This window comes from Zingiber officinale, chromosome 4A (assembly GCF_018446385.1).
Source record: "Zingiber officinale cultivar Zhangliang chromosome 4A, Zo_v1.1, whole genome shotgun sequence".
Taxonomy (NCBI): Eukaryota; Viridiplantae; Streptophyta; class Magnoliopsida; order Zingiberales; family Zingiberaceae; genus Zingiber; species Zingiber officinale.
The window spans coordinates 7,304,161-7,331,000 of NC_055992.1; the positions used below are offsets into that span (position 1 = coordinate 7,304,161).

The 26,840-nt window shown below is 38.7% G+C and overlaps 4 protein-coding genes and 1 long non-coding RNA gene across 7 annotated transcripts; 2 read left to right on the plus strand and 3 right to left on the minus strand.

Moving 5' to 3' along the window:
• Positions 1-1,341: 1,341 nt before the first annotated feature.
• Positions 1,342-4,083, minus strand: LOC121969455 (protein BZR1 homolog 1-like). The gene is made up of 2 exons (XM_042519566.1): positions 3,714-4,083; positions 1,342-2,257 (listed from the first exon to the last, which is right to left on the minus strand). The coding sequence occupies exons 1-2, from the start codon at positions 3,930-3,932 to the stop codon at positions 1,556-1,558; spliced, it is 921 nt and encodes a 306-aa protein (XP_042375500.1). The 5' UTR covers positions 3,933-4,083; the 3' UTR covers positions 1,342-1,555.
• A 249-nt stretch (positions 4,084-4,332) lies between these two features.
• LOC121969454 (methyltransferase-like protein 2) lies at positions 4,333-9,209 on the minus strand. Of its 2 annotated transcripts, XM_042519563.1 has the most exons (11): positions 8,661-9,209; positions 8,364-8,574; positions 7,148-7,159; positions 7,020-7,075; positions 6,791-6,824; positions 6,580-6,655; positions 5,629-5,806; positions 5,357-5,446; positions 5,136-5,232; positions 4,830-5,049; positions 4,333-4,684 (listed from the first exon to the last, which is right to left on the minus strand). In XM_042519563.1, exons 1-10 carry the CDS (start codon positions 9,207-9,209, stop codon positions 4,886-4,888), a joined length of 1,467 nt encoding a protein of 488 aa, XP_042375497.1. In that variant the 3' UTR covers positions 4,333-4,684; positions 4,830-4,885. The 2 variants fall into 2 exon arrangements, with proteins under 2 accessions (XP_042375497.1, XP_042375498.1); XM_042519564.1 differs by having other exon boundaries at positions 7,020-7,159.
• A 110-nt stretch (positions 9,210-9,319) lies between these two features.
• LOC121969456 lies at positions 9,320-10,309 on the plus strand. Its single transcript, XM_042519567.1, has 2 exons — positions 9,320-9,739; positions 9,853-10,309. The coding sequence occupies exons 1-2, from the start codon at positions 9,320-9,322 to the stop codon at positions 10,078-10,080; spliced, it is 648 nt and encodes a 215-aa protein (XP_042375501.1). The 3' UTR covers positions 10,081-10,309.
• A 7,587-nt stretch (positions 10,310-17,896) lies between these two features.
• On the plus strand, positions 17,897-19,370 carry LOC121969457 (U-box domain-containing protein 4-like). 2 transcript variants are annotated; one of them, XM_042519569.1, is made up of 2 exons: positions 17,897-18,959; positions 19,051-19,370. In XM_042519569.1, the coding sequence occupies exons 1-2, from the start codon at positions 17,942-17,944 to the stop codon at positions 19,107-19,109; spliced, it is 1,077 nt and encodes a 358-aa protein (XP_042375503.1). In that variant the 5' UTR covers positions 17,897-17,941; the 3' UTR covers positions 19,110-19,370. The 2 variants fall into 2 exon arrangements, with proteins under 2 accessions (XP_042375503.1, XP_042375502.1); XM_042519568.1 differs by having other exon boundaries at positions 17,897-18,955.
• Positions 19,371-20,381: 1,011 nt separating this feature from the next.
• On the minus strand, positions 20,382-21,682 carry LOC121973100. Its single transcript, XR_006109382.1, has 6 exons — positions 21,610-21,682; positions 21,384-21,524; positions 21,234-21,284; positions 21,058-21,153; positions 20,810-20,963; positions 20,382-20,723 (listed from the first exon to the last, which is right to left on the minus strand). It is a non-coding gene; the product is annotated as an uncharacterized LOC121973100 (long non-coding RNA).
• Between the last annotated feature and the right edge of the window lie 5,158 nt (positions 21,683-26,840).

A 26,840-nucleotide genomic window follows, 5' to 3' on the forward strand; every position in this document is an offset into this window, starting at 1 on the left:
GTAAACGAGCTGCACCAAACTGTTGTTCTATAAGATCATCTTCAATCATAAAATCTATTTTGGTACACTTTCAACAATAATTTGATGTCATTTAAGCAACAAAAATTTTTCCACTCCAACCAATACACATCATTTCCTACACTAAAAGGAATATTCTTTAAAATATTCTATTTTTCCATCTTATAATTTATTATTCAACATACATATTAATTTGTTAAATATTTTTATTATGATAATAATTACTATTAAAATTAAAAATTTTATTATACATAATAACTAATTTTTATGATATTATATATTTAGTTACAAGAAAATTAAAATTAAAATTTACATAATAAATTTAATTAAATTAAATAATATTAATTTATAATATTTAAGAATATTTTAAATATAAATTTAATATTATAATATATTATATTTTAAAAAGTCGTAGTTGTACCATTTTAATGTAAATTTTGGAGTTTCCATTGGAAGAGATTTGGTGTCCCTTTTATATCAAAATAGTATAAAAGGATACTGATGGGAGATGATCTAAGAGGCCGTCGGTACTTGTTTATCTTAAAAGTTGGCAAAGTAACTCGAAAGAGTGTCTAAAATAGATGTGCCTTAATTCCACAACCAAATATTGTAGCATTTTTATCCCAGGCATCGGGGGTGCTGGGGATGAACGTATTCGTCTTTTGTCACAATCTTTATCCCAAACATCAGGTGCGCTGGGGACGAGCGTATTCGTCTTTTGGCACAATCTTTATCCCAGGCACCATTAGACTCTGCTTCCTAGTTTCTTGCTTTTTACATCAGAGGCGCTGGGGACGAACGTATTCGTCTTTTGTCATAAACTTTATCCCACGGATGCTGAGGACAAGCGTATTCATCTTTTGCCATAATCTTTATCCCAGGCAGCATTAGACTCAGCTATACGCTCTTTTGCCATAATCTTTATCCCAGGCAGCATTAGACTCAGCTTTCTAGTTTCTGGCAGCATTAGACTCAGCTTCCTAGTTTCTTCCTTTTTGAGGTGCTCGTAAGTCATACCGAAGCCTCCAATGTTCAATCCATTCGACGAGTTTACCCAAAGATGGTTTAACTGGTACTGCATCATGCCTGGCAGTCAGTTGGCAGATCACTAATATATGTAAGCTGCTTTATGTCTAGTTTAACGCGACAAATTGGAAGGATTTAGAAGACCATTAAACTGGAGAAGGTTAATAGAGCTATCAAGAAAATTTCACTAGTCACATCCATTCAAACTCCAATGCTAGAAACATCTTTTAGTGAAAAATTTAAAAGAAATTCAAGAATAAATCAAGCATGGACCCTTCCGTGATTAAGTCTGTAATCTTCACATAAAAAACTCCCCCCGTGGAATAAATTTATCTGTATTAGCACAATACGTTCTCATGGGAATCATTAAGTCATAGCACAACTTAGTCGCTGAAGACCAAGACAATGAATGGGGACACTAGAACAGCACACAGAATATCTAGACAACAAAGAATCGATCCTGAACTTGGAAAACAGAATGCACACTAATAAAGCTTCAAAATGTGACGTTTCACTTTGGGGTTGCAACTCCGATTCCCAAAGTGAGCTGAATGTCATCTGGTCCAACGTCGTGAATCTTCTCGCCCTCCCACGGCTTCACCCACCTATTCTCAAATTCAAACTCCGTGCCTTCTTGTTCCCTCTCTGATATCCCTCCTGATGTCAGAACAGCAGTCCCCTTCATCGAACCAAAGGGCTTGACAAGGTTGAAAGTCGGTGACCCAGGGACTGCTGTCTGAGAGCTGGCCCCCCAGCCGGAGTCAACAGTTGATGCATCAGACTCGTCGCATTCAGGTATAGTGGCAGGTTGGACATGGTGGTGGCCTCTAGTGGGGCTAGAAGGGGCGGACATAGCATAAAGTGAGTGGCAGAATACATTGTCAAGATTCTGGATCTTAGGTGGGCGAGAGGCAGTAGGGGATGATAGTGGAGGGGTCACCGGGGCGCTATTTGATATGCGAAGTGGAGGAAGGGAGGTGAGATTTTGGAGAAATGGGAGGAGATGTGAAGGGTTGATGCTAGGGTTATGAATATTATCATGGCGACTGGGGCTTGGAAAAGATGATGTCATCGGACTTGCATGGTAGGAAGGTGCGGGACTTGGGAAAGATGAGGAGAGCGGACTCAGCAGAGGGGGGGAGGAGCATGGACTTATGCTTGAAGATGGACCAGCAACTACAGGTTCAGGAGGTGGTGGTGGCGGCTTGCAGCCCTGCCAATAGATCCATCATGAGACAGTATTCATACATTACAAATCTACAAGCTAAAGGAAGCAAAGATTTGAGAACAAAATATTGTTGTTTAGGTTCTCTCTAACGATTTCGTGAACATAATGCTCGTCATTGTCACTCTACTCCACTAAATCAACAATAAAGTGGGTATTGCTTTCCAACTATTGCATTTACCCACAAGGATGAGAAAAGTGTTAGGTGTTATGACCTAGCATATGGCCACCCATCAATCACTGAATTTTTTAGCATCTATCTTTCTTTATACACAAAATTGTATAATTTTATATATAGAACTTATACCGTCGATATATTTTTTTTTTCAGCATTCATATAGATTTTCAGTCCACAAAGTTGTCATAGTATCAAAGCCAAATTTTCCTTCAACCTTCATAAATAACCCGTGGTCACGAGTAGGCCGCAGGAATGATGCTGATTGTGGCCCTCTAATTCAGCATCACTTCACCATCTCTCTTCCCCATTTATATATACATCAGCTCACTTCTTCTGATCGATGACCCTGATGAGCTTGTATGCATGATTGCATCATCCTTCTCAAAAACCATTGTTGAAGATCTAGCTCTTGCTGTGAATAGAATCACTCTAGCAGATCCTGAAGACCTCCCATCTTCTACAACTCTCACAACCAACGACACCAAATTAAAGGACCTACAACAGCACACTTTTGTAGCTGTTCTCTATCCATCTAATAACTATTGCATTACATGCCTAGATAGTAATCCACCAATCTCTACGACAATTGCATCATCTTATGGGCCAAACGTTTGTTGAATATGTTTCCGATCTTTTAGTATTTATCATTTCTTCATATATAAAATTCAAAAGCATATATATCTTCCAAAGGTATGTATATCACATTGACTCCCTCTCTAAAAAGGGAACAGAAAATCAATGGAAGCAAAACCCAACTTAAATCCTTGAGAAAGTTATGAAAATGAGGTAGTTAAAAAATCCATTAAAGAATGCAAATTTTCAGAGGGATGAAATGGGATGGAGTTTCTTACCATATCAACTATTGAAAACCTAAAGACAAAGACATAACCAGTGCAAGAAAACACCCCAAGTCTAAGTTGATAGACAGGAGAGGCCAATTAAGTGGCATCTTTATGAACAGAATGAAGCAAAATAAGCCCTAGAAGATCTAAACAGACATCACACGTTGTCTCTGCACAAACACATCATATGCCAACCACTGACAGTGCAACAGGAAAAGAAAATGACCGGAATGAAGCGAGGAACCACTACGACCCCTAGAAAATGATCAGAACCACAACAGGCACAAAGATCTATTTGGTTGCATATGAGATCTACCATCAAAAACCACAACTTCACTCTCCAAACCAAGCTATACCACGATGAGAATAACAGAATAGAGAAGCACGATACAGACGAAATTCGAGAAAATAGGAGGAACGATACCTTCCGGTAGGTGGTCCCGTCCTCCTCGACGATCCACCCGGCCTCGCGGCACAAGGCCTTGAGGACCTCGTTGTTGTCGCAGTGCTTAGGGAGCTTGTAGTTCCCCATCGCCCGCAGCCCGGTGAAGATCTTGGCCGCGATCGCCCGTCGCCGCCGCTCCCTCCGTTTGTTGTTTTCTCTCTCCTTCCACGTCGGCTGCCGCCCTCCTCCCGCCGTCATCCCTCCCGCTCTGCCGCCGATCGGATCCGCCCTAAAAGAATCGAACCTTTGCTGCTCCTTCTCCACCTCTCCGTCGTCGCTCAAACCCCCCCTTTCCTCGCACACGGAAGAGATCGAGGATGGAAGAAAGCGGAATTTCTCTCTCAGATCGCGCACGAGGTCGGCGAGGCTTTCATTGATCTATTGCAAGTTGCCACTTTGAAAGTAACATTTTTTTTCCCCAAAAAAAAAAATAAAAATAAAAGCACAAGCGGAAAGAGATTCCCCGTGTGACAGAGAAGCCTCCCGTGCTCTCTCTCACTAATAGCTATCTGTTTTTATTTTTCTCTAATAATAAATTAAGAACTTAAAAATATTTAATACGATAAAAATTAAATATAATATGCGAGCTCTCGTGTAACACGCTTTGTTACGTTGACTCCCGGTCAACGGGCCGGACATCCTCTGAGTCTGACAAATGGATTCGCCAATCGAACGGTCCGTTGAAGGTACGTCGAAAGGGAAGGTTTCCTACGCAAGAACATAAAATAAAGAAAATCATTTAATTTCGTCAAACCACGTGGAACTTTATAATAATAATAATAACAATAATAATAATAACTTATAACTTTATTAATAGGATTTGAATTTATTATGAAGTACACAAAGACAGGTAAGTGCACGTGCATCCGCTGCTCTCACTCGTTACGTCACGTCGTTACTATCCATTTGCACGTGGCCTACACGTGCGTGATTGCCGTCCCAGGAAAAATCTAAAATAAACAAATCGAATATATATTATGATTAACTCAATCAGGCTCAATCAACAATTCAACATATTAGCAATCATAATCAGGACTTTAACTGAACAAATGAGTTATAGTAAAAAAGAACAGTATAGAAATTGTATGTGCTTACATGTGAAAATACTCCTTGAGGCATTTGGTGATTGGAAAATGATATCAGAGGAGCTTTCAGATCAATTGTCTGAATTTTTGTTCTTTTTCCATGAAGTAGGTTGAGTCTTGGAAATGAAGCGGTTCATTCCCCCACGAGGTCCACCCGGCCACCAGTTCTCTGGCAAAAAGTTCAATGCACTTGGAAGGCCGAGGACCCGGTATAAGATCAATCAACAATTCTGATATTGGTCAAGCTTTGATGAGGATACGAAGGAAAAAACTGAACATAACCATATGATTTTCAGTAGGAGACAGCATAACCTACCGCCGAGTGGTGGCTTCCTTGAGTAATCACCAGGAATGCTGACAATAACTCGGTTGCTCCCGAGAAAATGAGATGGAATGGTTTTTGGATCATCATTCTGTGGAAAATTGTAAACGGATAACAAATCATCACAAGTATGTTGGCAATTATGTAATCACAGAATCATATATTAGCAGGTGATGAAATTAAAAAGTATCTGAAATACTACAAGCTGAACTGACCTGCAAATTTATGTACCCAAGAAGCAGGCATTCATATGGTCTGTGATGAAATAAGTCCAGTTCGCCGATCAAGGATCCATCCGATCTCACCTATATATGTTTCATAATTAAATTACTTTTTATCCACTGCTTAACCGACAATGAAGTTTGAAGACCATTATTTGAAAATGGCCATTAACATTCTTTCTCTTGTAACATTGGTCAAATCACAGTAGAATAAGAAATAACGAAATCAAGAAAGCTATTGCTAGACTATGGTATTCTGATGTCACCTTTAACCAATAACACACAGAACAATCTCTCACGCCCCAAGCAGGAAACAGATCCTTCTCGACAAAAATTCTAAGTTTCTCCCGATTCGTAATCCAGAGTGCAACAAGGGCTCCTTGCTCATGTGCAAGTTCCTTGATAGGAAGATAAAGAAAATGTCTGTTAGGTAAAGTTGGGTAACTGCGAAAAAAATTGGAACCCATTAGAAACTCATTATAAAATGAAATTGTAATGCAAGCAAGGAACATAAGCGTTCAAATGACCAAAGATGAATGAATAACAAGGCAATAATCTGAGATTTTCCAAATTTCAATTAGAAGTATAAAACACATGTTGATCAACATTTTGCAAATAATATGAAGTGTGACAGCCAAAAATGTTGCAGATGAAGATGCAGCACCATGCCAAATTTATCTCAAAATATACATGCCCATTGATATACTTTGGTTAGTTGGTGAAAATGCATTGTTAGATATGGCTAATAATAGTTATTATTTTTGGGGAATAAGTCAGCTTCCTCAATCAGAAACATTTGCAGAATGCATTGCTTTACTGACAAACTATTGGTATGTAAGGGAACTAAATTGTTCAACTTCTTGGAAGATGTGGGCAAATATGTGAGTTTATCATCAAAAAAATAAAAAATAAAATAAAAAATGAAAGAGACCATTCTTCAATAATCCACATTGCCAAAGACTATACTAGTCTAAAATTTACTACAAAAGGCTGCAACTTTTTTGTATGTCAAAGGATAAGTTAGAGGTTGCAATGGATGCTCATACATCTGGAAAGATAGATTGTGAAGCTTCTTGTTTGCTTACGATATTTTTGTCAAGGTTGTGGAGTGACACTTACTAGAAGAACCAAATAATGATTTCTAGACAAGTCCAATGTGGAATTTGCATAAAATACTAAAAGAACAAGAATTCCAAAGAGTAGGCGATGAAACATACACTTCTTTCTGGTTGGCACTCCCATTTTCCCAAGGAGGATCAATCACAATAAAGTTAAAGCCATCTTTTGAGTGAGCTGTAAAAGTATTAATTTCCACCGCCATCAAAAAATAGAGAGAGAATGCTTTTATTTTATGGAAGCAAGAGAAAGCATAACTATCAGCAACTAAATACCTGGCTATTAGAAAGGTTGATGTGGTTCAAAAATTACCTGGTATGAGATTGCGGATTTGTCTCAAGTCAGACTTTCATTCAGCCATCATATCATGGCATCCAACATAAACATACAAAAAAGAAGTCATATGAGACATTGTAAGTTGAAGAATATTACAAAACCCTACAAATATCTGACTGAAGTTTGAGCTTATGGGTCAACTAAACAAATATCCTAATGACCAAAAAATTCATTGCACAGCAAAAGACAAACGTGAAAATGATACCATGTAAAAGCAGCTTCTTCTGGGCAATATATAACAATTTTCTAGAATCTCAGCTTCTACATCATCATTTGTAACATTATAAATCAAGTTATTGAACAATTGATGTGCTGCAGATCCATCATTCTCACCTTGTTCATGACCTGACAAAATAAAAATTAACAAAAATTACTTGATTGTACAGCCAAGTTATCGTTGGTAAGACAGATGCCAGATATTGATAATAAAACAATTCTGCAAAGTAAGACTCCAGATGATCATTATCCCTTATTTTCTTGGCCATTTAATTCTGTAAAATAGCAAAATTGCATAACAAACTGCTTGAGTTTAAAATATCAATATTATAGCTTTACTGGCATTATAGTCTTGCGTACGTTCCATGAAGGAATAAGATCACAAATAGTTAGGACTAACACTACTTGTTGTATTAATATCATGTTCGTCATTGACATAAGCACAATCTTTGTTCACGTTCATGGTGCTACAGCACATAACACCATGATTTAAAATACTGACCATGCCGGTCAGCACGGCTGAAACATATCATTCCACTAGACAGCTAGCATGTGGAAAGCACAAAGAGTGAGGTGGTTTTAGAGAGTTGCAGTCACTAAACATGGCTTCCCTCCAAGTTCATCAACTCACCGAGGACTGCACAACGTGGAGAACACAGCTGCATCAGAACAGCTCCGACTTCACCTATCAAGGACAAGTTTCTACCTCCTTGTACAACACTTTTATTTCTGTTAAGCAAATGCCTACAATTACAATGAGAATACAACAATCTGATAACAGACAAAATTGACCATTGTTATCTTTATTAACTTTCATGCTTGGCAAAGCACATTTTTGAACATGACAGTATTAGTTTTAACAATATCAAAAAATAATAATGATGATAAGAAATAGCACTACTAGTTAGGCTATCTGGTTATTATCAAATAGTTAAGTAATAGAAATAGAGATTTACATAATCATATTTCCAGAAGCCACTCCTATCATCACCTATTGGCCACATTTGAATAACAGTTCAGACTGGCAGTTCTGTACTAAAAATCGGCTCAGCTCAAATGCAACTCCCAAATTCATTTCTTCAAAATTTAACTACGATTATTACGAATTGAATCATACTAAAAAAAGTAACTGGTTTAATTATTTTATGTTCATTCATTCATGCATTTATTTATTTATCGTCAACTGGCTGTCCACTGCTTTATATCAATTAAATGTTCACAAAGCAGTAAAAGGTGGACTTACAGGGAGACTCATTACTTCAATTGAAACAAAGAAAACCAAAGAATTTGCTCAAGCAGTTGGTGCAACTCGTCTACATTTAAAAATGCTGACCTCCTGTCTCATCTAACACCTCCTTTCTCAGACAAAGAGATATCTCGTACAGAGGCGCTTGCCATAGGCTTCCAAGTTGAATAAAATCCAATTCAACAACTTTCCTCGCAGGCAAACAGGTTTCGCATTTCACCAATTTGGGAAGCAAAGCTTGGAGTTCCTTAGCTTGCACAAACGCTTTGTGCGCGTTTAGCAACAAAGATCTTGCTTCCTGATTGTCAGGAAAAAAATGACTTTTTTATTTCAAAAGAAAGAGAAATAAATCAATCTACCACTAAATATAAGGAAAATAAATACTTGATGGCGCTTCTCCGCAGCCTCTTCCCTCTCATTGAGATTGCGAGCAGGCCGTCTTTTCTTCCTCTTCTTAGTCACTTGGAAAACCTTATCCTCCTTGCTTTCATCTCCATCCGTGGAACAACGGAAGGAGCGAGAATAGTAAGCCGAAGGAGAGATCTTAAACCGAGAGAAGGAGCAGTTGAGGACACGGACGGGGTCGAGGAAAGCCACCTTCGACCCATCCACATCAAGTCGATAGATACCGGAGTCCAAGAAGGATTTAAGCTCGTCCGACATCTCCCGTCGCATTGCTAAACTCTGCACGGCGCTTGCACTCAATCGCCAATTCGAGGCTGGAGTATTGGATTGCAAGTTCGCAAACGGAGCAGAGAGGGAGGGAGAAAGAACGATATCAGTCCGCTGCCCCTTCTGTTCTGCCCTAAGCGGACCTGCGCACGCGACCGGTCGCTGCTTGCTCGATGTTATCAACCGAAACCAGATCGTGCCGTCCCAATTTCGGCTAAATTTGCGGGTCCGCATCGAGCGCGTGTTTTTGATTTCCACCATCTTGTTTTCCGACCCAGACGCGGGCAGCGCCAGTCCGTCGGATCCGGCTCCGATTAATCTCAGTCGTTCTAGAAACGCCCATTTGGCCGTAGCTTTCCCTCGCCGCTCCCATGGCGATGGCCTTACCCAGAGCCCCCCCTCCTCGCTCCCAGCTACCGGCAGAAGCTTCGCACCCGTCGACCGCCCAGAGGTCTGCGTCGTTCCCCACCATGCCCGACATCATCGCCGCCTCCCGGGCGCAGGGCCTCCGCCTCCGTCTCCAGGTCCTCGGGCCCTTCTTCCGGGTCCGGGCGGAAGGCGAGGACGGGTCCGCGCTGGGGAGGGCGGAGGGCGTCGTACGCCCGTGGGTCGCAGGAAAGGTTCTGCACCTCGACTCCATGAGGCTCAGCCGGGACACCCTCTCCATGGATCGCTCCATCTTCGGCCTCGGCCTCTTCGTCGGTGCCGCCGCCGTCCGCCACGGCTACGACCAGGGCTGCCGCACCGCCCAACTCCTCGCCATCAACGATTCTCCCCTCTTCCACTCCAAGGTCAGAATTTGTTCCCCTCGAATTTCCAAACCAAACCCTAGAAACCTTAGAACGCGAAACTTTACGGCTACCGTCTTCCCCCTGTTAAACTCTGCTTGTTTCTGCGATCTTAGCTTGTGAGATTCTACACGAGGATGGGATTCAAGGTGGTTCATGAAGTGGATGGATCGTCCATGGGGGATTTGGCTCACATGCTGGTGTGGGGAGGGAGAGGAACTCGAATGGATGCCGACATCGAGCAACTTTTTCTCAGATGGGGCAAAAAATTCAAGGCTTCAAGTTCAGGCAACAATTGCACAGATCTCAAACTTCAACTAGAAATAGGCAAAAACAATCTTTAATCTGTTCTACCGATTGTTGCGATTGCTTTCAAAAGGCAGACAAAACTGGTGACTGCAAAATCCGAAGATTCATTCGATAAGCAAAACAGAGTTGAAGCTAAAATAAGGAGTGATCGATGAACTTCAAGTTCAAACTTGTTTTATATGTTCCTAAGTTTTCTATTTGGAATGTAATGAATTCCCTTATTTTGGCAATTTCCCAAAGGCGTACTCACTGTTTATATAAAAATTTGAATCTTGTGAAATATCCTCCCATCATCAATAGTCATCCTCTCATATCTACATTTATTGTGAACTTTCCATATAATATATATCATGCTCGAAATATCAGGTACTAAGCTTTGTTTTGCGGTTGCCTCCTTTATAATTTTATCCGAAAATTTACAGCAACTGCCCTATTGATATGAAGTCATGTCTTGGCTCCAACCATGGCTTTACTTTCCTCCATAGCTCACAAGCTATGAGGCATTCAAATAACAAATGTTCATTTGACTCATTTTGTTACTGGCAAAGCATACACGTCTTGTTTAGTTCATAGAGCATTATATCTGTCATTCGTAGCTTCTCATGTGCAATTAGCAAGACAATGAATCAATGCTTTGGTAAGATTTCCGACCTCCAAATCAAGGATCCCCAAGTCACCAAAGCCCCTCTCAGTCTAAAGAAATCATAGGCATTTGCTACCCCTTTCTTCTTCACCGCAAACCACTCTATCATCTTCATATTTGCTGTCTCATATCCATTCATAGCTACTTGAATCTTGGTCCGAATTTCCACAAGTTTCTTAATAAGCGATGAAATCTGAAGCCTTGGTCTTCCATTGCCAAAAACCAACCCTAAGCAAGTCCGTCTTTGATTGAATTTTTCAAAAGGTTTTGCTTAATAAAACTTCATTCCATGCACTTAGATCTCGGAGGTTATAGTCACCATCATGTTTAGGAAGACAAAAAGTGGCCCATGCAATTGGGGGAACTTGGTAGATCTTACAAACATTCGGTATATTACTTTAATTTTTTCAATAACTCTTTCATGTATAGGAAGCATAGAAAGTCAAAAGCACTCCATACCCTGTAGCACTATTCTCACCAATTCAAGTCGCCCCTATATGATAATGTATGTTTTGTCTAAGAGTTTATCCTCTTTGTAATAGCTTCAAGTAAGGAGTTATAGTTGACAATCCGTAATTTTTCCGCCGCAAGTGGAATACTCAAATATCAGAATGGAAAAGTTCCTTCTTGAAATCCAGTTAACTGTAGAAGTCGGGCCTTCATCCCCTCATTAACCCCCACCATTTATATGTGAGATTTCAAATGATTGACCCTCAACCCTGCCTCACATCCAAATTATGTCAAACAACCCACTAAAACGTTGATGGGGGTCTCATTCACCCAAGGAAAAATATCAAATCATCAGCATATGCTAGGTGAGTGATAACAATCTCCTTGCACATAGGATGATGGTGAAAAGAGGGCGGAGAGCAAACAACCTACAGCCTTCTTGAGAGCACTTCTATACATAAACCAAATAAGAGCGGAGATAAAGGATCACCTTGCCTCAAACCTCGTCATCCACTGAAGTATCCATAAATGTCACCATTGAGGGAGATTGAGTAAGTGGTCGTAGTTACACATTCTCTAATCCAACCATAATACCGTTGGGGAAAACCAAAACCAACGAGTGTCTCTATAAGAAATTCTCAATCGTTCGTGTCAAATGCCTTCTTCAGATCAACCTTGATCATGCACCTTAGTGATATTCTTTTTCGTGAATACTTTCTTAGGAGTTCTTGGGTCAAATTAATATTATTTTCCTATTGATCTTCCTTGCAACATGAGATAGACCGATAATCCGATACCCTCGAGCCATGATTTGCCTTTGGTATTAAGGTGGTTAATGCATGATTCCATTGTTTAAGCAATTTCCCTTCTTGAAAGAACTCCTGGACTGCAATGTACTAACTATTTCAAATTTTACAAAAAGTGCATCCAATATTAGGATTGCCCAAAAGGCGCCCTTTATTCCGCTTTTACCCATCTGCCAACTCTTCACTTCCATTTTTCTAAGTATCTAAGCCATATTTAAAAAATAAAAATGAAAAATAGCTTTTGTGATACATAAAGTAATGTTTAGTCATGTGATTACCTTACCTATTTATGTTTAACACACAACTCTTCCATTACATTCCAGTGGAATTTCAATAGACAATAGAGGAAAAATATTCATAGAGAGAATAACCCTAATTCTTGATTCTAAAAAGTGATGTAAAACTTAGGCTCCATTAAAACTTTGAAGTCTTGGTGTTCTCCGAAGAAGACTCATCAAGGTTTTAGCATATCAGCTCCTTTGACATTTTCTCATCGATTCTCTTCAAAATTTTCTCATGGATGTATTATACCGAATATGATAAATGAGTTTTTCCATGTCAAAAATTTATAAATTCAAATCCCTAGCTCCATCAATAGATTTTATTTTAAATCCACTTATGGATTAGCAAGGTCCGATTGAACTCATTAGAAGTTCTATAGGTTTCTTTATTGCTTCTTAGTCCAAATGTGTCCTCATTTATCATCTCGAAGCATTCCTACCATTGATTAAAATGTTTTTAAACTTTCAGAACAAAGTGTGTTGGTTTAAGAAGACCAACACATAAATTCCTCGAGGGAATTGGCACGTGCACATAATGTATCCTAGGGATGTTAGAATCAAGAATGTGTTGGGGTTCAATCAAAGTCTAATATTGAAAAGATTTGGTAAAGATCATGAGTTTAAAAGGATGTAGGATATTTCCATTGATATGAGGCCTTTTGAGGAGAGCCCAAGAGCAAAGTCATGAGGGTCTAGGCCCAAAGTGGACAATTTCAGGAGAGTGTATCTTTTGTCAGATCGGTCCTCCAGACCAACTGGACTCTTGCTCAGTGCCCAAGACTTCAGGACTTTCCCACTAGATGTCCAATCTCTGACCTGTCCAATCTTTCACCTGGTCCACGACTACTAGGATTTTCACCTAGAGTCTTCGACTCTAGGATTTCGTCCAAAATACTCGCCCCCCCCCCCCCCCAAGACTTTCCACCTAGGATTACCACCCCCTAGGACCTAGGGTTACCTCCTCCTAGGATTTTCCCACCTACTTAGAATCCACTAGGACTTTTGCCTAAAAATACTTAGGACTTTCCTGTAAGTTCATTCACACTTATTAGATAACAAAACATCTTAACTTTTGACCATTTATCATAATCAAAACTTAGGTTCAATCGTCTGGTGCTCCTTGCACCAACAGAATGGACATCGTAAATACCTTCTACAAACTCATCTCCTCTGTTACATGTCAACTTTTCAGAAATCCAAGTCCTCTAGGTCTATTAATAAGTTTCAGTCAAAAATCATTCATGGACTTAGATAGTTCTGATTGGACTCATTTCGACTCCTATTGCTTTATTAGATGTACCAGAGTCTAAATGTGCCCTCCTTTACTATGTTAAGGCATTCACAATAGTGATCAAAAGGTTTTGAAGCTTTCAGAACTCAATGGCCTTGTTCTTATAAGAAGAGCACCATAGTGTGTTGATCTTCAAAAACCAGCACCGCCCTGTGTGAGAAGAACATAACACTATGGTACTGGTTTCTTAAGACCAGCACCACTATGGTGCTAGTTTCACAAGAACAACACCATAATGGATTTGGTCTTCAAAAACCAATATCATCTTGTGTGAGAACAGAACACTGTGGTATTGGTTTTGGGATACCATCACCATAGCGGTGCTGATCTTTCGAAACCAACACCACAGTGTGTGTGTTAATTGACACACAACTATAACTTCACTTATGAGTCTCAAGACTAGGATTTCACACCATATATAGATCTTCTATACATTCACCTCTTTCATCTTATGATAAGTTTCAAAAATTCAAGTCTCTCTAGATCCATCAATGAGTTTTGAGTTAGGCATAAAGAGCTAGAGAACTCTGATAAAACTCATTCCAAGTCTTGTAAGTTTCTTTAGTGCTTCTTAGTCTCACTGTGCCCTAATGTCTTAGATTCAAGTCATTCATAGTCGGGGACAATATGTTTTTAAAAATGTATCGTGGGACACATAACTTGTTGTGTGAGGATCAAAACTATATTTATAAACCATCTATATATACTGTAGTCTATGTCATTGTTATGATTGCAATAATTGTTTTCAACGATGACTACATCTCTGATGAACTTTAATCATGTATGCCCTCTATTGATTCATATTTAGTGGAGAAACAACAAGATACTTAACAATCCATAAATGTAGCTCCAATTAATATTCCATTTTCATGTGAAAATACTAATGCGGTCAATAGAAATAGAAATGCAACAAGTGTTTTGATGGTTGATCTAAATGAAAAAGCAAATACATTAGAAGATAAGGTACCACCTAGTAACAGTATGGTATTTGGAGATTATTTTGAGACAACATGCAGTCAGCAAGAAGATTCATATATTTAAAATGCTGAGGAATTAAAATGGAATATATATTCAGAAGTATTCTTAGCCTATAATATCAAATTTGACCAAGTTGATTTCTACCTAGATCAATATAGTAACTTAGAGAAGGAGTTTCCTATCGCTGATGATCTATATTTATTGAATTCACGATAAATACAAAATCCAATTGTAAATGCAATAGAGAAACATGAATTTTATGTTGTACAGGTTTGCCCCTCCTGACAAAAGTTCAAGGATGAACTTGTAATGCATGCTATGTATAAAAACAAGATATAATTCAATTGACAATGACTAAATAGAATTAAAGTTATTTACTTCAATCAATCATGAACATAGAGAGTAGTTGCTAGGAGAGATGTGGAGTTCACTATTATAAAATATGTAAGAACACTAATATTGTTGCAGCCTTAGGGAAGCGTGTAATCACAAAGCTTGTACACCCACATTTGTAGCATCTCAAGTTGAAAAGTCATTTCTTACTTGTTCATAGTATAAACCAAGTTATATTCAAAGAGATATGAAATCTATGTTTGGTGTTTCCATATCATATAAAAAAACATATTTAGCCAAGAGAAAGCATTGAAGAAAGTGGTTGGTGATCATGTGCAAGCTTATAGAGATCTTCCAATGTATTTATTGTTGGATGTATTTATGCACATTTTAAATTTTTATTTCCTAAACAAGCAACGAAAACATAATAATTTCTAAAATTATAGGCCACAGGTTGAAAACTCTGCCTACCAGTCGACTGTCAAAACAATCAGTCGACTGTCCTCTTGTGGAGATTCGACCGTTACATTCCAATGACTCTATACTAGTCGACTAGTAAAAGTACCAGTCGACTACTCCACACTGGCTGAGCGAACAGAAACATTATGTTTGCTCCCAGTCGATTGCCCAGTCGACTGGTACCCGAGTATACTTCACTCAGCACTCGGACCCTCACCCTTACGACTCATTTGACGTTTCTTTGCAGCCTTGACCTCTTGCCTTCAAGCTTACTTCCTTTGACTCTCGTCCCTCGGATGCATTCAAGCCCGCGGCTTGTCCCCAATGTCATCCTTCGCGTATGACTCGAAGTCGCTTCCCTCGGCCCTTGTTCTTGCTGCCTTGTCCACGGTCCCTTGGATGCTCCATCCTTTACCGGACCCGAAGCCATCAACCTGAGTCACATGTGTATCCTGCAATCCCACACAACTCAAATACACATATCAAATACAAGGATGAACCTAACTTAAACCATTTGCCCAAACATCAAAACACATAGTCGCACGGACCATTGGGATTTCTCCAACAGGGACTTCTTCACCAACTGTCCGGTCAATCCTTTGACCCACTTGTACTTTTCTTCTCGTGCTAAGTGTCCGGTCAACCTTGACCTACTTGGACTTACCATCTTGTGCCAAGTGTCTGGTCCTCCATGACCCACTTGGACTTCCTTCCATCAGATGTCCAGTCACCCTTAATGCATCTGGATTTCCTTGTGTCATGTATCCGATCACTCCTTTAACCTACTTGGGATTCCCAACACCAGGTGTCCGGTCAACCTTAACCCACCCGGTTTCCACATGTCTGACTTCACTCACCAGGTCTTTGCATCTGCCTAACTTCACTCACTAGGACTTTCCATCTGCCTAGCTTCACTCACCAAGACTTTCACCTAGCTTTAGTCACTAGGATTTTCCCACTGTCCGACTTCACTCACTGGGACTTTCACCTGCCTAGCTTCATTCAGTAGGTCTTTCACCTGACTCCACTCACCAGGATTTCCCAACTGTCTAGCTTCACTCACTAGGTCTTTCACCTGACTTCACTCATCAGGATTTTCAACTGTCTGACTTCACTCACCAGGACTTCCCTTTTTCTAACCTCCAGTTAGGACTTTCCCAATCAAGTATCTGGTACTTGACTTTTCTTCACATCTAACTAATCAGTCCTTGACCAGAGGAGAATTGCATCAACAATCTTCTCAATCAGATGATTACATCTATAATCTTATTGTTAAACATCAAGACTCAAGCTTAATCAATCAGGTTAACCTTGACTAGGAATATTGCACCAACACATAAGAGAACATTGTTACGTTAATTTTTTTTATTAATCTAATTAAAAATTATTCAAATTTAATCAAGATTTACTATTATAATATTATAGTAAATAAGGTTATAATCGTATTAGAATAAGGATAATTTTTAAACTAAATATAAAATAAAATATCTTTTTAATAATTTTTCTATACATTAATCCTTCGGTAAAGTGGAGAAAAATCCCCAATTCCATTCTTAATTTTGCATGCAGTCCCCCTATCTAAAAAAGTTTATTTCCACTCCCTACATGCAAAGTTTCCTTTACTTCAACTCCCCTCATGTAAATATCATGACCAAATTGCCCTCAAATGTTTTAGGTATAAAAAGTTTAAAAACGAGTATCATTCTGATTAAATTCAGTACTTTATAACTAGAATTCAGTACTTTATACTAGAATTGAGTATATTTTCTATCAAAATTAACCCTCATATTTTTCGGTACAAATACTTTAAAAATGAGTATAATTTCTATTAAATTCAGCACATTAAATTAGAATTGAATATATTTTCTATTAAATTGAGTACGATATTTTCATGCTTAATATAATTACTCAAAAATTCAACATCATTTACCATTTAAAGAAAATCTAGTAAATTTTTCATCCAATTGAGTCATTTAAAGAAAATCTAGTATAATTTCCATCTAATTGAAGTGAAAAAAAAATCGTACTCAATTTGATAGAAAATTTACTGAATTCTAATTTTAATGTACTGAATTTAAGAGAAATGATACTGATTTTTGGATTTTTTATACCCAAAAATATCATGAGCAATTAGGTAAACATATTTGACTAGAGAGTGTAAACAAAATTTTTCACCACTAGGGACTGCATGTAAAATTTTGTTTATCAATGGAGAGTGCAGGTAAAATTACCCTTAATCCTTAATGTTTTTATTTTGATTTTTTTAAAAAAAACAAAATTGAAGAAAAAAATGGTTGTCAACGAAAAGTCGTCCTGTACAGCGTCCGACGAGAGCGACTCACTCCACAGTCCCCGCTTGCGGCCGCTTCACAAGCTAGAAAAGACGACGACTGGTACGCGCTTGGTGGAATTTCAGGGTGTGCATAAACATATTGAATCTGATGGAGACAGTCAAGGTAAGTGGGTTAGACGTGGAGTCGGAGAGGTCCATCTCTAATCTCTCCTGCACGCGGCAAGATTTCTGGCATGCCAGTTGGCAAAGGTCATAGTGGGCCCACACAAAATGTCCAATGCCTGCGATGATCCTCTATCCTATTTAATGATTTCTTGCTTGCGTCGCCATGAACATTTCGCTGATTTCTCTCCTCCTGCTTTATGGAGTCTGTCGTGGTGCGCGGTGGCCCACCGGAGTTCCGCCGCCGCATGGAGCGGAGATGCAGCAGCAGCAGCAGCGACTCTGGCAGCGTATTCAGCGACTGTCGCAGCGAACGATCCGACGACCTCGCCCTCCCCGAATCTCCATCTTGCGGCGTCGAACCCTCCTCCCTTCATCGCTTCCTCTTCTCCTCCTCCGGATGCTCAGACGATGATATCCAAAGCCTCGTTTCCGACCTCAAATCGATCTCCGTCGAGTCGCAGCGTCGAGCCGCGATGGGGCTCCGCCTCCTCGCCAAGCCCAGCACCGAGACCCGGGTCCGCATCGCCGAAGCCGGCGCGGTGGCCCCGCTCGTCTCCCTCGTCTCCCACCCGGACCCACAGCTCCAGGAGCATGCCGTGACCGCCATCCTCAATCTCTCCCTCTGCGAAGAGAACAAAGCCGCGATCGCCGCCGCCGGCGCGGTCCCCAACCTCGTCCGTGCACTCGGGACCGGCACGCTCACCGCCTGCGGGAACGCTGCCTGCGCCCTCCTCCGCCTCGCCGACCTCACCGACCTCCCCGCCGCCATCGGCTGCTGCGGAGCCATCCCTCCGCTCGTGGATCTCCTCCAGAAAGGCGGCGCCCGAGGGAAGAAGGACGCCGCCACCGCCCTTTTCGCGCTGCTGGCCGTGGAGGAAAACGCCGCTCTCGCGGCGGAGGCCGGGGTGGTCCGCCCCCTGTTGGAGCTCATGGCCGATCCGGAGTCGGGGGTGGAGGACAAGGCCGCGTACGTGCTGCTCCGGGTACTGGCGGCGCCGAAGGGCCGGGCGGCGGCCGTGGACGAAGGGGGCGTGGCGGTGCTTGTGGATATGCTGGAGATGGGCAGCAAGCGGCAGAAGGAGGTGGCGGTGCTGTCCCTCTTGGAAATCTGCGAGGAGAACGAAGCCTACCGGATGATCGTCGTCCGGGAGGGAGCCATCCCGCCGCTCGTTGCCCTCTCCCACTCCTCCTTCAGAAGGGTTAAGGAAAAGGCCGGTACCTCCGGATACCATCCATCCATCCATTTCCTACCGCTTTTATTTAATATTATTTTATTTATTATTTTTGGGCAATTAAATAAACACAGGTGACGCGATTGGTTGCGTTGTTGCGAGGAAGCACGGGGCGGCTACCGTTCAACGTTGAACGGAACAGTCAATACTACAGCCGGACGGCGGTAAAGTCACGAGTTCAGTAGCGACTGGAGGACGCGAGAGGCGCGATCAACCGTAACTGCATGGCCCACTATTCGATCTGCTTTGTTTTTATATGGGATTTCTCAATACCGGCACGGTTTTTCCCCAATATTTGTAGAAAAATATCGGAGGAATTGGGATCTCTCAATGCTAAAATATTATCTCAAAATTTGTGTCAATTTAATCTGTTCAAAATAATTTAATTTTTCCACGGGCTCTCGGCGGCGGCAGAGACAGTGACACGACCTCTTCTTATTTATTTTTAAATATTTAAAAATTATATTTTAATTTTAATAAATTAATAGATAAATTTTTTGATTAATCTAAAAATAATGGATTGATAGACGTCGACTCTTAACACTTTGATTTGTTCTAATAATCCCTAATCCGAAACGTAGTCTGTAACGATCATCCTAAAATTAATCTACCTAAAATGAATACTCAATGTCAACTATAAAATAAGTTAATCAAAATTATTCATAAAAATTCATCTAAAATTATTATCAAAATTAGTTCTTAATAAAAATAAAATGAGAAAAGGCAGAGCGTCCATTTTTATTTATTTGTAAAAGCGTTGATATATTTTACTTTTTAAAATTTTTCTTATTTTGTATACTATTAGGATGTATTTGATCTAGTTATCATGTATAATTTTAGTTATGTGATTATCAGATAATCACATAATCAAGATTCTAAGTAATATAATAAAACCTTATTTGATTGAAGATTTTAGTATATAATTTAGTTTAACATTTACTTTATTACTCCTAATTAGACATTTTTACAACTAAATTAATTTGATATTTGATTAATTTTTTAAAAATAAAATAAAATATTAATATTAAATTATTATTATTATTATTATTATTTATTAATTATTAATTATTAATTATTAATTTTTTATTTTTTATTTTTTATTTTTTATTTTTTATTTTTTATTTTTTATTTTAGACTTAGCTTTACAAGGTCAGAAGGAATTTAATTCCATATTTACCATAGTTTGTCAAATGGTAGACAATTCTCTTTCTCATATTATTCCTCGTCTATTTTGTTTTTCAACTCGTTCAAACTGAAACGAAGGACATGAAATGTTGTCTTGCAAAAGTACCATTCTTCTTTGTTTGAAGCTTTAGTTGAAACAAATGCTTAAAAATAGCACACTTGTAAAACTCAGCCGACCAATCCATAGATGACAAACTATGGGACGATAAATTGATCAAATCAAAGTTGATCAGTTCTAGCACCTAACAATTAAAGAATTTGGATTGAAACAACTCGAGTATAATTATACAGGATGCAAGATTACATCTTTTAAACCACAAAATCTAACACAACAAATTAAAAAACAGAGTTCAACGTAGTCCGAACTCCAGTTGCATGTAGCCCCATCGCACAAATGACACTTCATCAATTAGAAATTGTAAATTCATCGTGGCACACTTTTCATTCCATAAAATTAAGTCCTCAGTGGCCGTCTCCGATCCTCGTGTCAAATAACTCTGACGAATCCTTAATTCAGATGCTAGCCAACTCACCAACCTCGGTGGAGTAGTCCATCTTAGATCTAAACAAGTGGATGCGACTTTAAATTGGTATGTCAAACAACTAGTGCTCATCAAAGAATGGATGAACTAGTGCTTCTAACTGTACCAAAGTAAAGAACTCAGCAGATGCACGAGCCATAGTATCTAGTGCAAATTTAAGGAATGGCTAAACTCATAGCAGTGCATCTCAGGTTTGGAGAGTATTGTAGAAGTCTAGATACAAGATCAACAGCATCAGGAGGCATTCATTTATGGAAGATCTGATTAAAGATAATGCATTTAGAATAGGAAAATAAGAGAGAAATGTTAGGTAAATGGGCAATCCAATGTGAAAATGTGGGAAGAGATTGTCACCTTGTGCCAAGGGTGTGCCTTTATTTGCGGGAATCTATATTATGTGTAATTAGGATTCATGCATCTAATTTCTTCCCTTGTTGGAGTGCCTAAAACCTGGAGAAATATTAAATACAAATACTGAGCAGGAGGATAGTAGTATATTATAAAAGCAAGGCTAGAAACCAATTATGCACCTTAATTATTTCAACCAGCTGGTCAACTCCGCTTTCACCAGGGAATATAGGCTATTTGGATGATAAATCAATTCATTTAATAACTATGCAAACAAGGCAAAACTAGAATGACAAGTTATGCATTATTCATATGAATACTATCATAAATACCTGCCCTAGCAGTAGTTCAGCAAGAACACAACCAACAGACCAGATGCCAATCGCTGTAGTATACTCAGTTGCCCCAAAAATAAGCTCTGGAGCTCTGTAGTACCGAGAACAGATGTATGATATGTTTGGTTCCCCTTTCACCTATGAGGAGTACAAGATAAAATTAGCATACAAGTTATTAAAATTTGGAGAATCTGCAGTACAATTATAGCCACAAAACAATTACCAAGACTTTTGCGCTACCGAAATCAAATAGTTTCAGCTGAAATAAAAAGAAAAGAAGAGAAGCCTGATACTGTTTTCATGTATTTGTGTGGTTAAAGTGGTTATGAATCACAACAAAAAGGCAGAGAACACAACATGGATTACAGGATTAGTACATACCAGAAGATTTTGGGGTTTAATATCTCTGTGATCAAAGAGAACCACATTGTTCACCTTCTCCTTCTGTTTTCCCTTGCTCCACTTTTTCAATCCAAGTTCTAACCCATTTATGCACCACTAAAGATGAAAAAATTGGAAAAGTCGAAACTTTTACAAGAGAAAAGGATTCACACCTTCTTCTTCTGCTTGCCTCCCCTAAATTTGGCTGACTTCGAAGACGAAGGCGAGGCTTTCTCCTTCTTCGATGCCTGTTTAGTGCATGAAAATGGCTAGAAAGAGGTCGGGTTTGCCTCTCCCAGATTTGGCCGGCTTTGAAGATGGAGGTGGGGCTTTCTCCTTCTTCAGCACTTATTTAGTGCATGAAAATTGCTAGACAAAGGTGGGGCTTGCCTCCCCCAAATTTGGTTGGCTACAAAGACAGAGGCAGGGCTTTTTCCTTCTTCGGCGCTTGCTAGCGGAGGAGGTCGTGAGTGCGTGGCTCGGTAGCAGCGAATGGTAAAAGGTGAGTATTAGGGTTTCAACTGCCTAAGCCAAAAATCATTTTCCTTCTTCCTCCGCTCCTGCTATCATCGTAGGCTAGGTTGCGTCGCCGCCACTGCTCGCTTCGCCTTAGCCGTTGCTCATTGCTCGCCCCCGTTGCTTGCCATTGCTCGCTGTCGACTTTACTCGTCACTGCTCGCAGCCACCTCCGCTCGCCGTTGCTCACAGCCGCCTTCGTTCGCTGTTGCATGCCTCACGAGCCATTGGAGAACAACTTGCAAGTCATCGTCATGAAAAAAAATGAAAGGATAATTTTGACTGAAAAATTGGTTAACCCCCGGAATGGCAGAAAACCTAAGATTATGGAGGTAATCAGATTCCAGGGTTATAGCCTATTTGATGACGTTTTGCTGATGTGGCGGTAAAGTTGTATTACTTGGGAATTGATTATAACTTAAACCAAACAAGGTTATCAATGATAATCTTGGGCAGATAACCAAGGTAATTAACTATCAACCTGAACCAAACACATCCTTATAGTAATTATCAATTCATAATACCTCTCCACTATATAATTATAGCAACTATAATTTCATAATTATTATAACTATTTAATTATAACAGTTATGATTCATGATTACTATAACATAATACTAATTAATCGTCATCGTAAACATGCATAATATAATGCATGAATACATAAAAATTCGCCTTTTGCCACCAATGAATACATATAAATTTGTACTCCAAGTTCATAAATTAAATTTGGTAAGGGTGTGTCAGGTCCATGCAATAATACAACACAAAGGCGATGCTCAAGAACCCCAGCAATAAGATACTGTAATGGCCTCCCTCATAAAAAATTAATTTAATATTGTAGGATCAAGAAACAACGCTAGAGGGAGGTGAATAACGCTAATGGTTTTTTCATAAGAACTCGAGAGATAAAAGACAATTTCAACATGGTTGGTTTTACTTGATTCGGAGCTTTGTGATGGTTCCTACTCCATGGTCTGCGATCGTCTATTACTTTCATTGGACAATCCACTATCAGTTTGAATGTTACACAATTTGAGTATGAAAATATAAGTATTGCTCTAAATTAAAATACTGACAATTATAAATTTTTGGTGAGGAGTATGATTGTTAGAGCAGTGTCATAGCATAGTAGTGAGCCTTCAAGTGTTCAGTTGCTTGTGGAAGTTGTATTCAACTGCTGGTCGAACCTTCCTTATAAAGGAAGATCCAAGAACCTCTACCATTGAGGCTCTTCAATCGAAGCTTATCTGATCCGCACTCGTCGAGCATTAACCATGTCCAAGCGCCTGGATTTATCCCATGGCAAACGTTGAGTGGAACTCCTCCTGATCGCCTCAATACTATCACAGGCTCCTCAATCTCTTTGAGATACCTGGATCTAACGTGTGCCAATCAACCAGAAGCTAACACATCACTAGAGATGACAATTTCACCCGAACCCGATGGAGGATCCGACATCCGACCCGAATGGAGGAGGGTATGGAGGGACTATCAATACCCGATACCCGACCCGAATACCCGATTAAATAATATATATACATATATTAAAGAAAATTTTCTTTTTCTAAAATCAACTTACTATTTTTTTTGTTGATATTAGTAGGAGACTATATAGATGTAATCTATTTTTTTAATTATATATATATATATATATATATATATATATATATATATATATATATATATATATATATATATATATATATATAGGATGCTAATTTTAATATGTTTTTGTTGAATGATAATAGTTCGATAGAAAGAAGAAAAATTATACATATAGAAGATATCCGATCCTTTAATGGGTATGGGTATACCCATCGGATATCCTATACCCGATGGGTATGGGTACGGAGGATATAGAATCTGACCCGAACCCGACCCATTGTCATCCCTAAACATCACATTGCTCCGTGTGCCGAGGTAACAGAGGCGCCTGTATCTTGAGGTGCATGGATCCATCTAGGTGCCTGTATAAGCTAATCCAAGTTTAGTTAACTCTGTAAAACTGACTTAGCACAAACAAATATATAATATGAAATAATAACATTTTTATAGTCTCGTACTATCCTATCATGGCTTTTAGGTTTTGAGTGAAACTTCAGGTCGAACCGACGTCTACTGTTCCCTCACTGAGAAAATTATCCTCACCTACTCCTCTTAAGAGAGATTACTTTTACCAAACACCTATTTGGACTTTTGCTCAACTTCGATCTTGACCTCTGGGACTTTCGCTACACATCTGATCTTCGACCCATCTAGACTTCCATCTGATGTCCATGACCCATAGGACTTCTACTTGATATCTTCAATCTGCAAGTCTTTTGTCTAGTTCACCGCGACCAAGACTTCATGCTCAATCCCCTCAACCATGACTTCGTGCCCAATCCTCTCGACCAAGACTTTGTGTCCAATACTTTTGACCAGGACTTCGTGCTCAATCCTCTCGACCAGGACTTCATATCCAATTCCTTGACCATGACTTCGTTGTCTAGCCTCAACTAGGTCTTGCTTGTACATTCAGATAAGCTTGTTAGATCACAACACAATTTAACTTTGAACCTTTTGCCATTATCAAAATCATGTTCGATTAGCTGGTACTTCTAAAACCAACAATTTTCTCCTTTTTGATTTATGGTAACATGGTTCAAAGTTAAATAAAAACACAACACTTAAAAGAAATCTAATACAAAAGAAAACTCTTAAACATAAGTTTAGGTGTTTAAAAAAACTTTTTAGGATTTAAGAATAGTTATTTTTAACCTAGCTCCCCCTTAATTTAAAAATACCTAACTTTTAGTCTATCTCTCAAAATACTTAATTTTTAACCCATCTTTTCCCTTGAAATTAAGGTAAAAAAAAATACTTAATTTTTAACTCATCTAGTTTCCTTTGACATATATCAAAAATAACATTGGGGGTCCAAAAAAGTAGGAAGAATATAAGTCTTAAAAGAATAATTTGAATTGAGATTAATGGTTAGTTTTCAAAAGATCTAATGAAAAACTTAAAATACTTAGTTTTGAAAAGATCTGCATTCATTTCTTAACATTTCGAAAAATCAATATTAAAGTCTTATGTGAGTTTTGAAATTTACTAAAGATATTAAATTTTTTAAGCTAGAAAAATAAATAAAAAAGATTTCTACGTAAATAATGAATGATTCCCTTATGATCCAAACATGCAAAGTAAAAGTAATTTTTGTTAAAATATTTAACATAATCATCTATTTTTCTTATAATAAATGTCTAACTTTTAATTACTAGCTAACTATCAAAAAATAAATAGTGTTCACTTGGTTAGTCAAGTTAAGTAAAATATCTAGTTAATTTATATACTATAAACGATTACTTAACTTGATCAATATGAATTAGTATTTTTCATCTAAATTTTATATTGATGCACCGATATAAGCATCTAAAAATTCACGTAATACCCTATGTATCTCACACAATTTTAAGTTTTTTCAATACACAAGTAAGGTATACCTAGTGTACTTATAAGATGTTGACTTCCTAAAACTATAAGATCATGTTTTCTAGGGGAAAACTTAGGCTAAATCTAATATTTTAAACCCTAGGAAAATGAGATTTTTTGAAAAATATGAATAAAGATTTACCCTAGAATTAAAAATAATTGACTTTCGGAAGTAATTTTAATTTTGAAGTATATAAGTTTTAAAAATAAGTTTAAAGAAAGCATAAATTTTGACTGACAACTTGAATTTTCTATTCTAAATCAAAGTTAACTTTTTGAAATAAAACATACATTTAAAGCCCACCACTAGTAAAAGTCAATTACTAGTAAAAGTCAACTACTAGTAAAAGTCAACTATAATCAATATCATGTCATATCCCAAAAATATATAATAAAGTCAAGTCACAAAATCAGATAATCTATGGAGACTGTGAAGAGGTGGATCCAGTGCCAAGGCTATAAGTAAATCTCTGATCTTAGTGAGCTAGGTCTGTGTCTCCTGTCGTAAACTGGTGAATGACTCCTCTAGTCGAGTAAAAGTCCCCTTAATCTTGATGACTCTATCCTCCAAGGTGGTGTCAGCTGGAGGTGGAGGAATATGATAATCTCCAATGTCTATATCAGACATCTCTAAATCAGCTAGCTCTTGTATTGCTACTGGCTTTGGCTAAGGTTGGTCTACCCTCCTCCAAGAAATGACACCTTGACCATATACATATATCCTAGCTAATGTAAGGTTCCTCTGAACTAAGATGTCATACTCACTAGAGGGTATGACCTCACTTGCAGTGACGTATATCCCTAGGGATGCTAGCGGGAGGTCAAAATATAATAATAGGGCATGTGAACCCTCCTACTGGTGGAGACACTAGTAGAATAGATGATGGTATGGAAGATATGCAAGATAATGTCTATATCTAGTTTATGATAGAATGCATAAAGAAGAAATGTATAAAATAGGTGCATCATAGATACATTCTAGTGGTCAAAGGTAAGATGTAGGTCATTAATGTTAGAGCAATCTAGTGACCCTAGGTTTTGATATTTGGGCAAATGTTTAAGTAAAGATTATTGTTGTAA

Bases quoted from the DNA above. Each gene is read 5' to 3' on its own strand.
- LOC121969457 (XM_042519568.1), top strand. From the start codon at position 17,942: ATGGAGTCTGTCGTGGTGCGCGGTGGCCCACCGGAGTTCCGCCGCCGC. The intron at 18,956-19,050 runs GCCGGTACCTCC...AAATAAACACAG, and splicing joins TCAGAAGGGTTAAGGAAAAG to GTGACGCGATTGGTTGCGTT.
- LOC121969454 (XM_042519564.1), bottom strand. From the start codon at position 9,209: ATGGTGGAAATCAAAAACACGCGCTCGATGCGGACCCGCAAATTTAGC. The intron at 8,575-8,660 runs GTATTTATTTTC...CCTGACAATCAG, and splicing joins CTGCGGAGAAGCGCCATCAA to GAAGCAAGATCTTTGTTGCT. The intron at 5,050-5,135 runs GTAGGTTATGCT...GACCAATATCAG, and splicing joins AAGGAAGCCACCACTCGGCG to AATTGTTGATTGATCTTATA.
- LOC121969455 (XM_042519566.1), bottom strand. From the start codon at position 3,932: ATGACGGCGGGAGGAGGGCGGCAGCCGACGTGGAAGGAGAGAGAAAAC. The intron at 2,258-3,713 runs GTATCGTTCCTC...ATCTATTGGCAG, and splicing joins ACGGGACCACCTACCGGAAG to GGCTGCAAGCCGCCACCACC.
- LOC121969456 (XM_042519567.1), top strand. From the start codon at position 9,320: ATGGCGATGGCCTTACCCAGAGCCCCCCCTCCTCGCTCCCAGCTACCG. The intron at 9,740-9,852 runs GTCAGAATTTGT...CTGCGATCTTAG, and splicing joins CTCCCCTCTTCCACTCCAAG to CTTGTGAGATTCTACACGAG.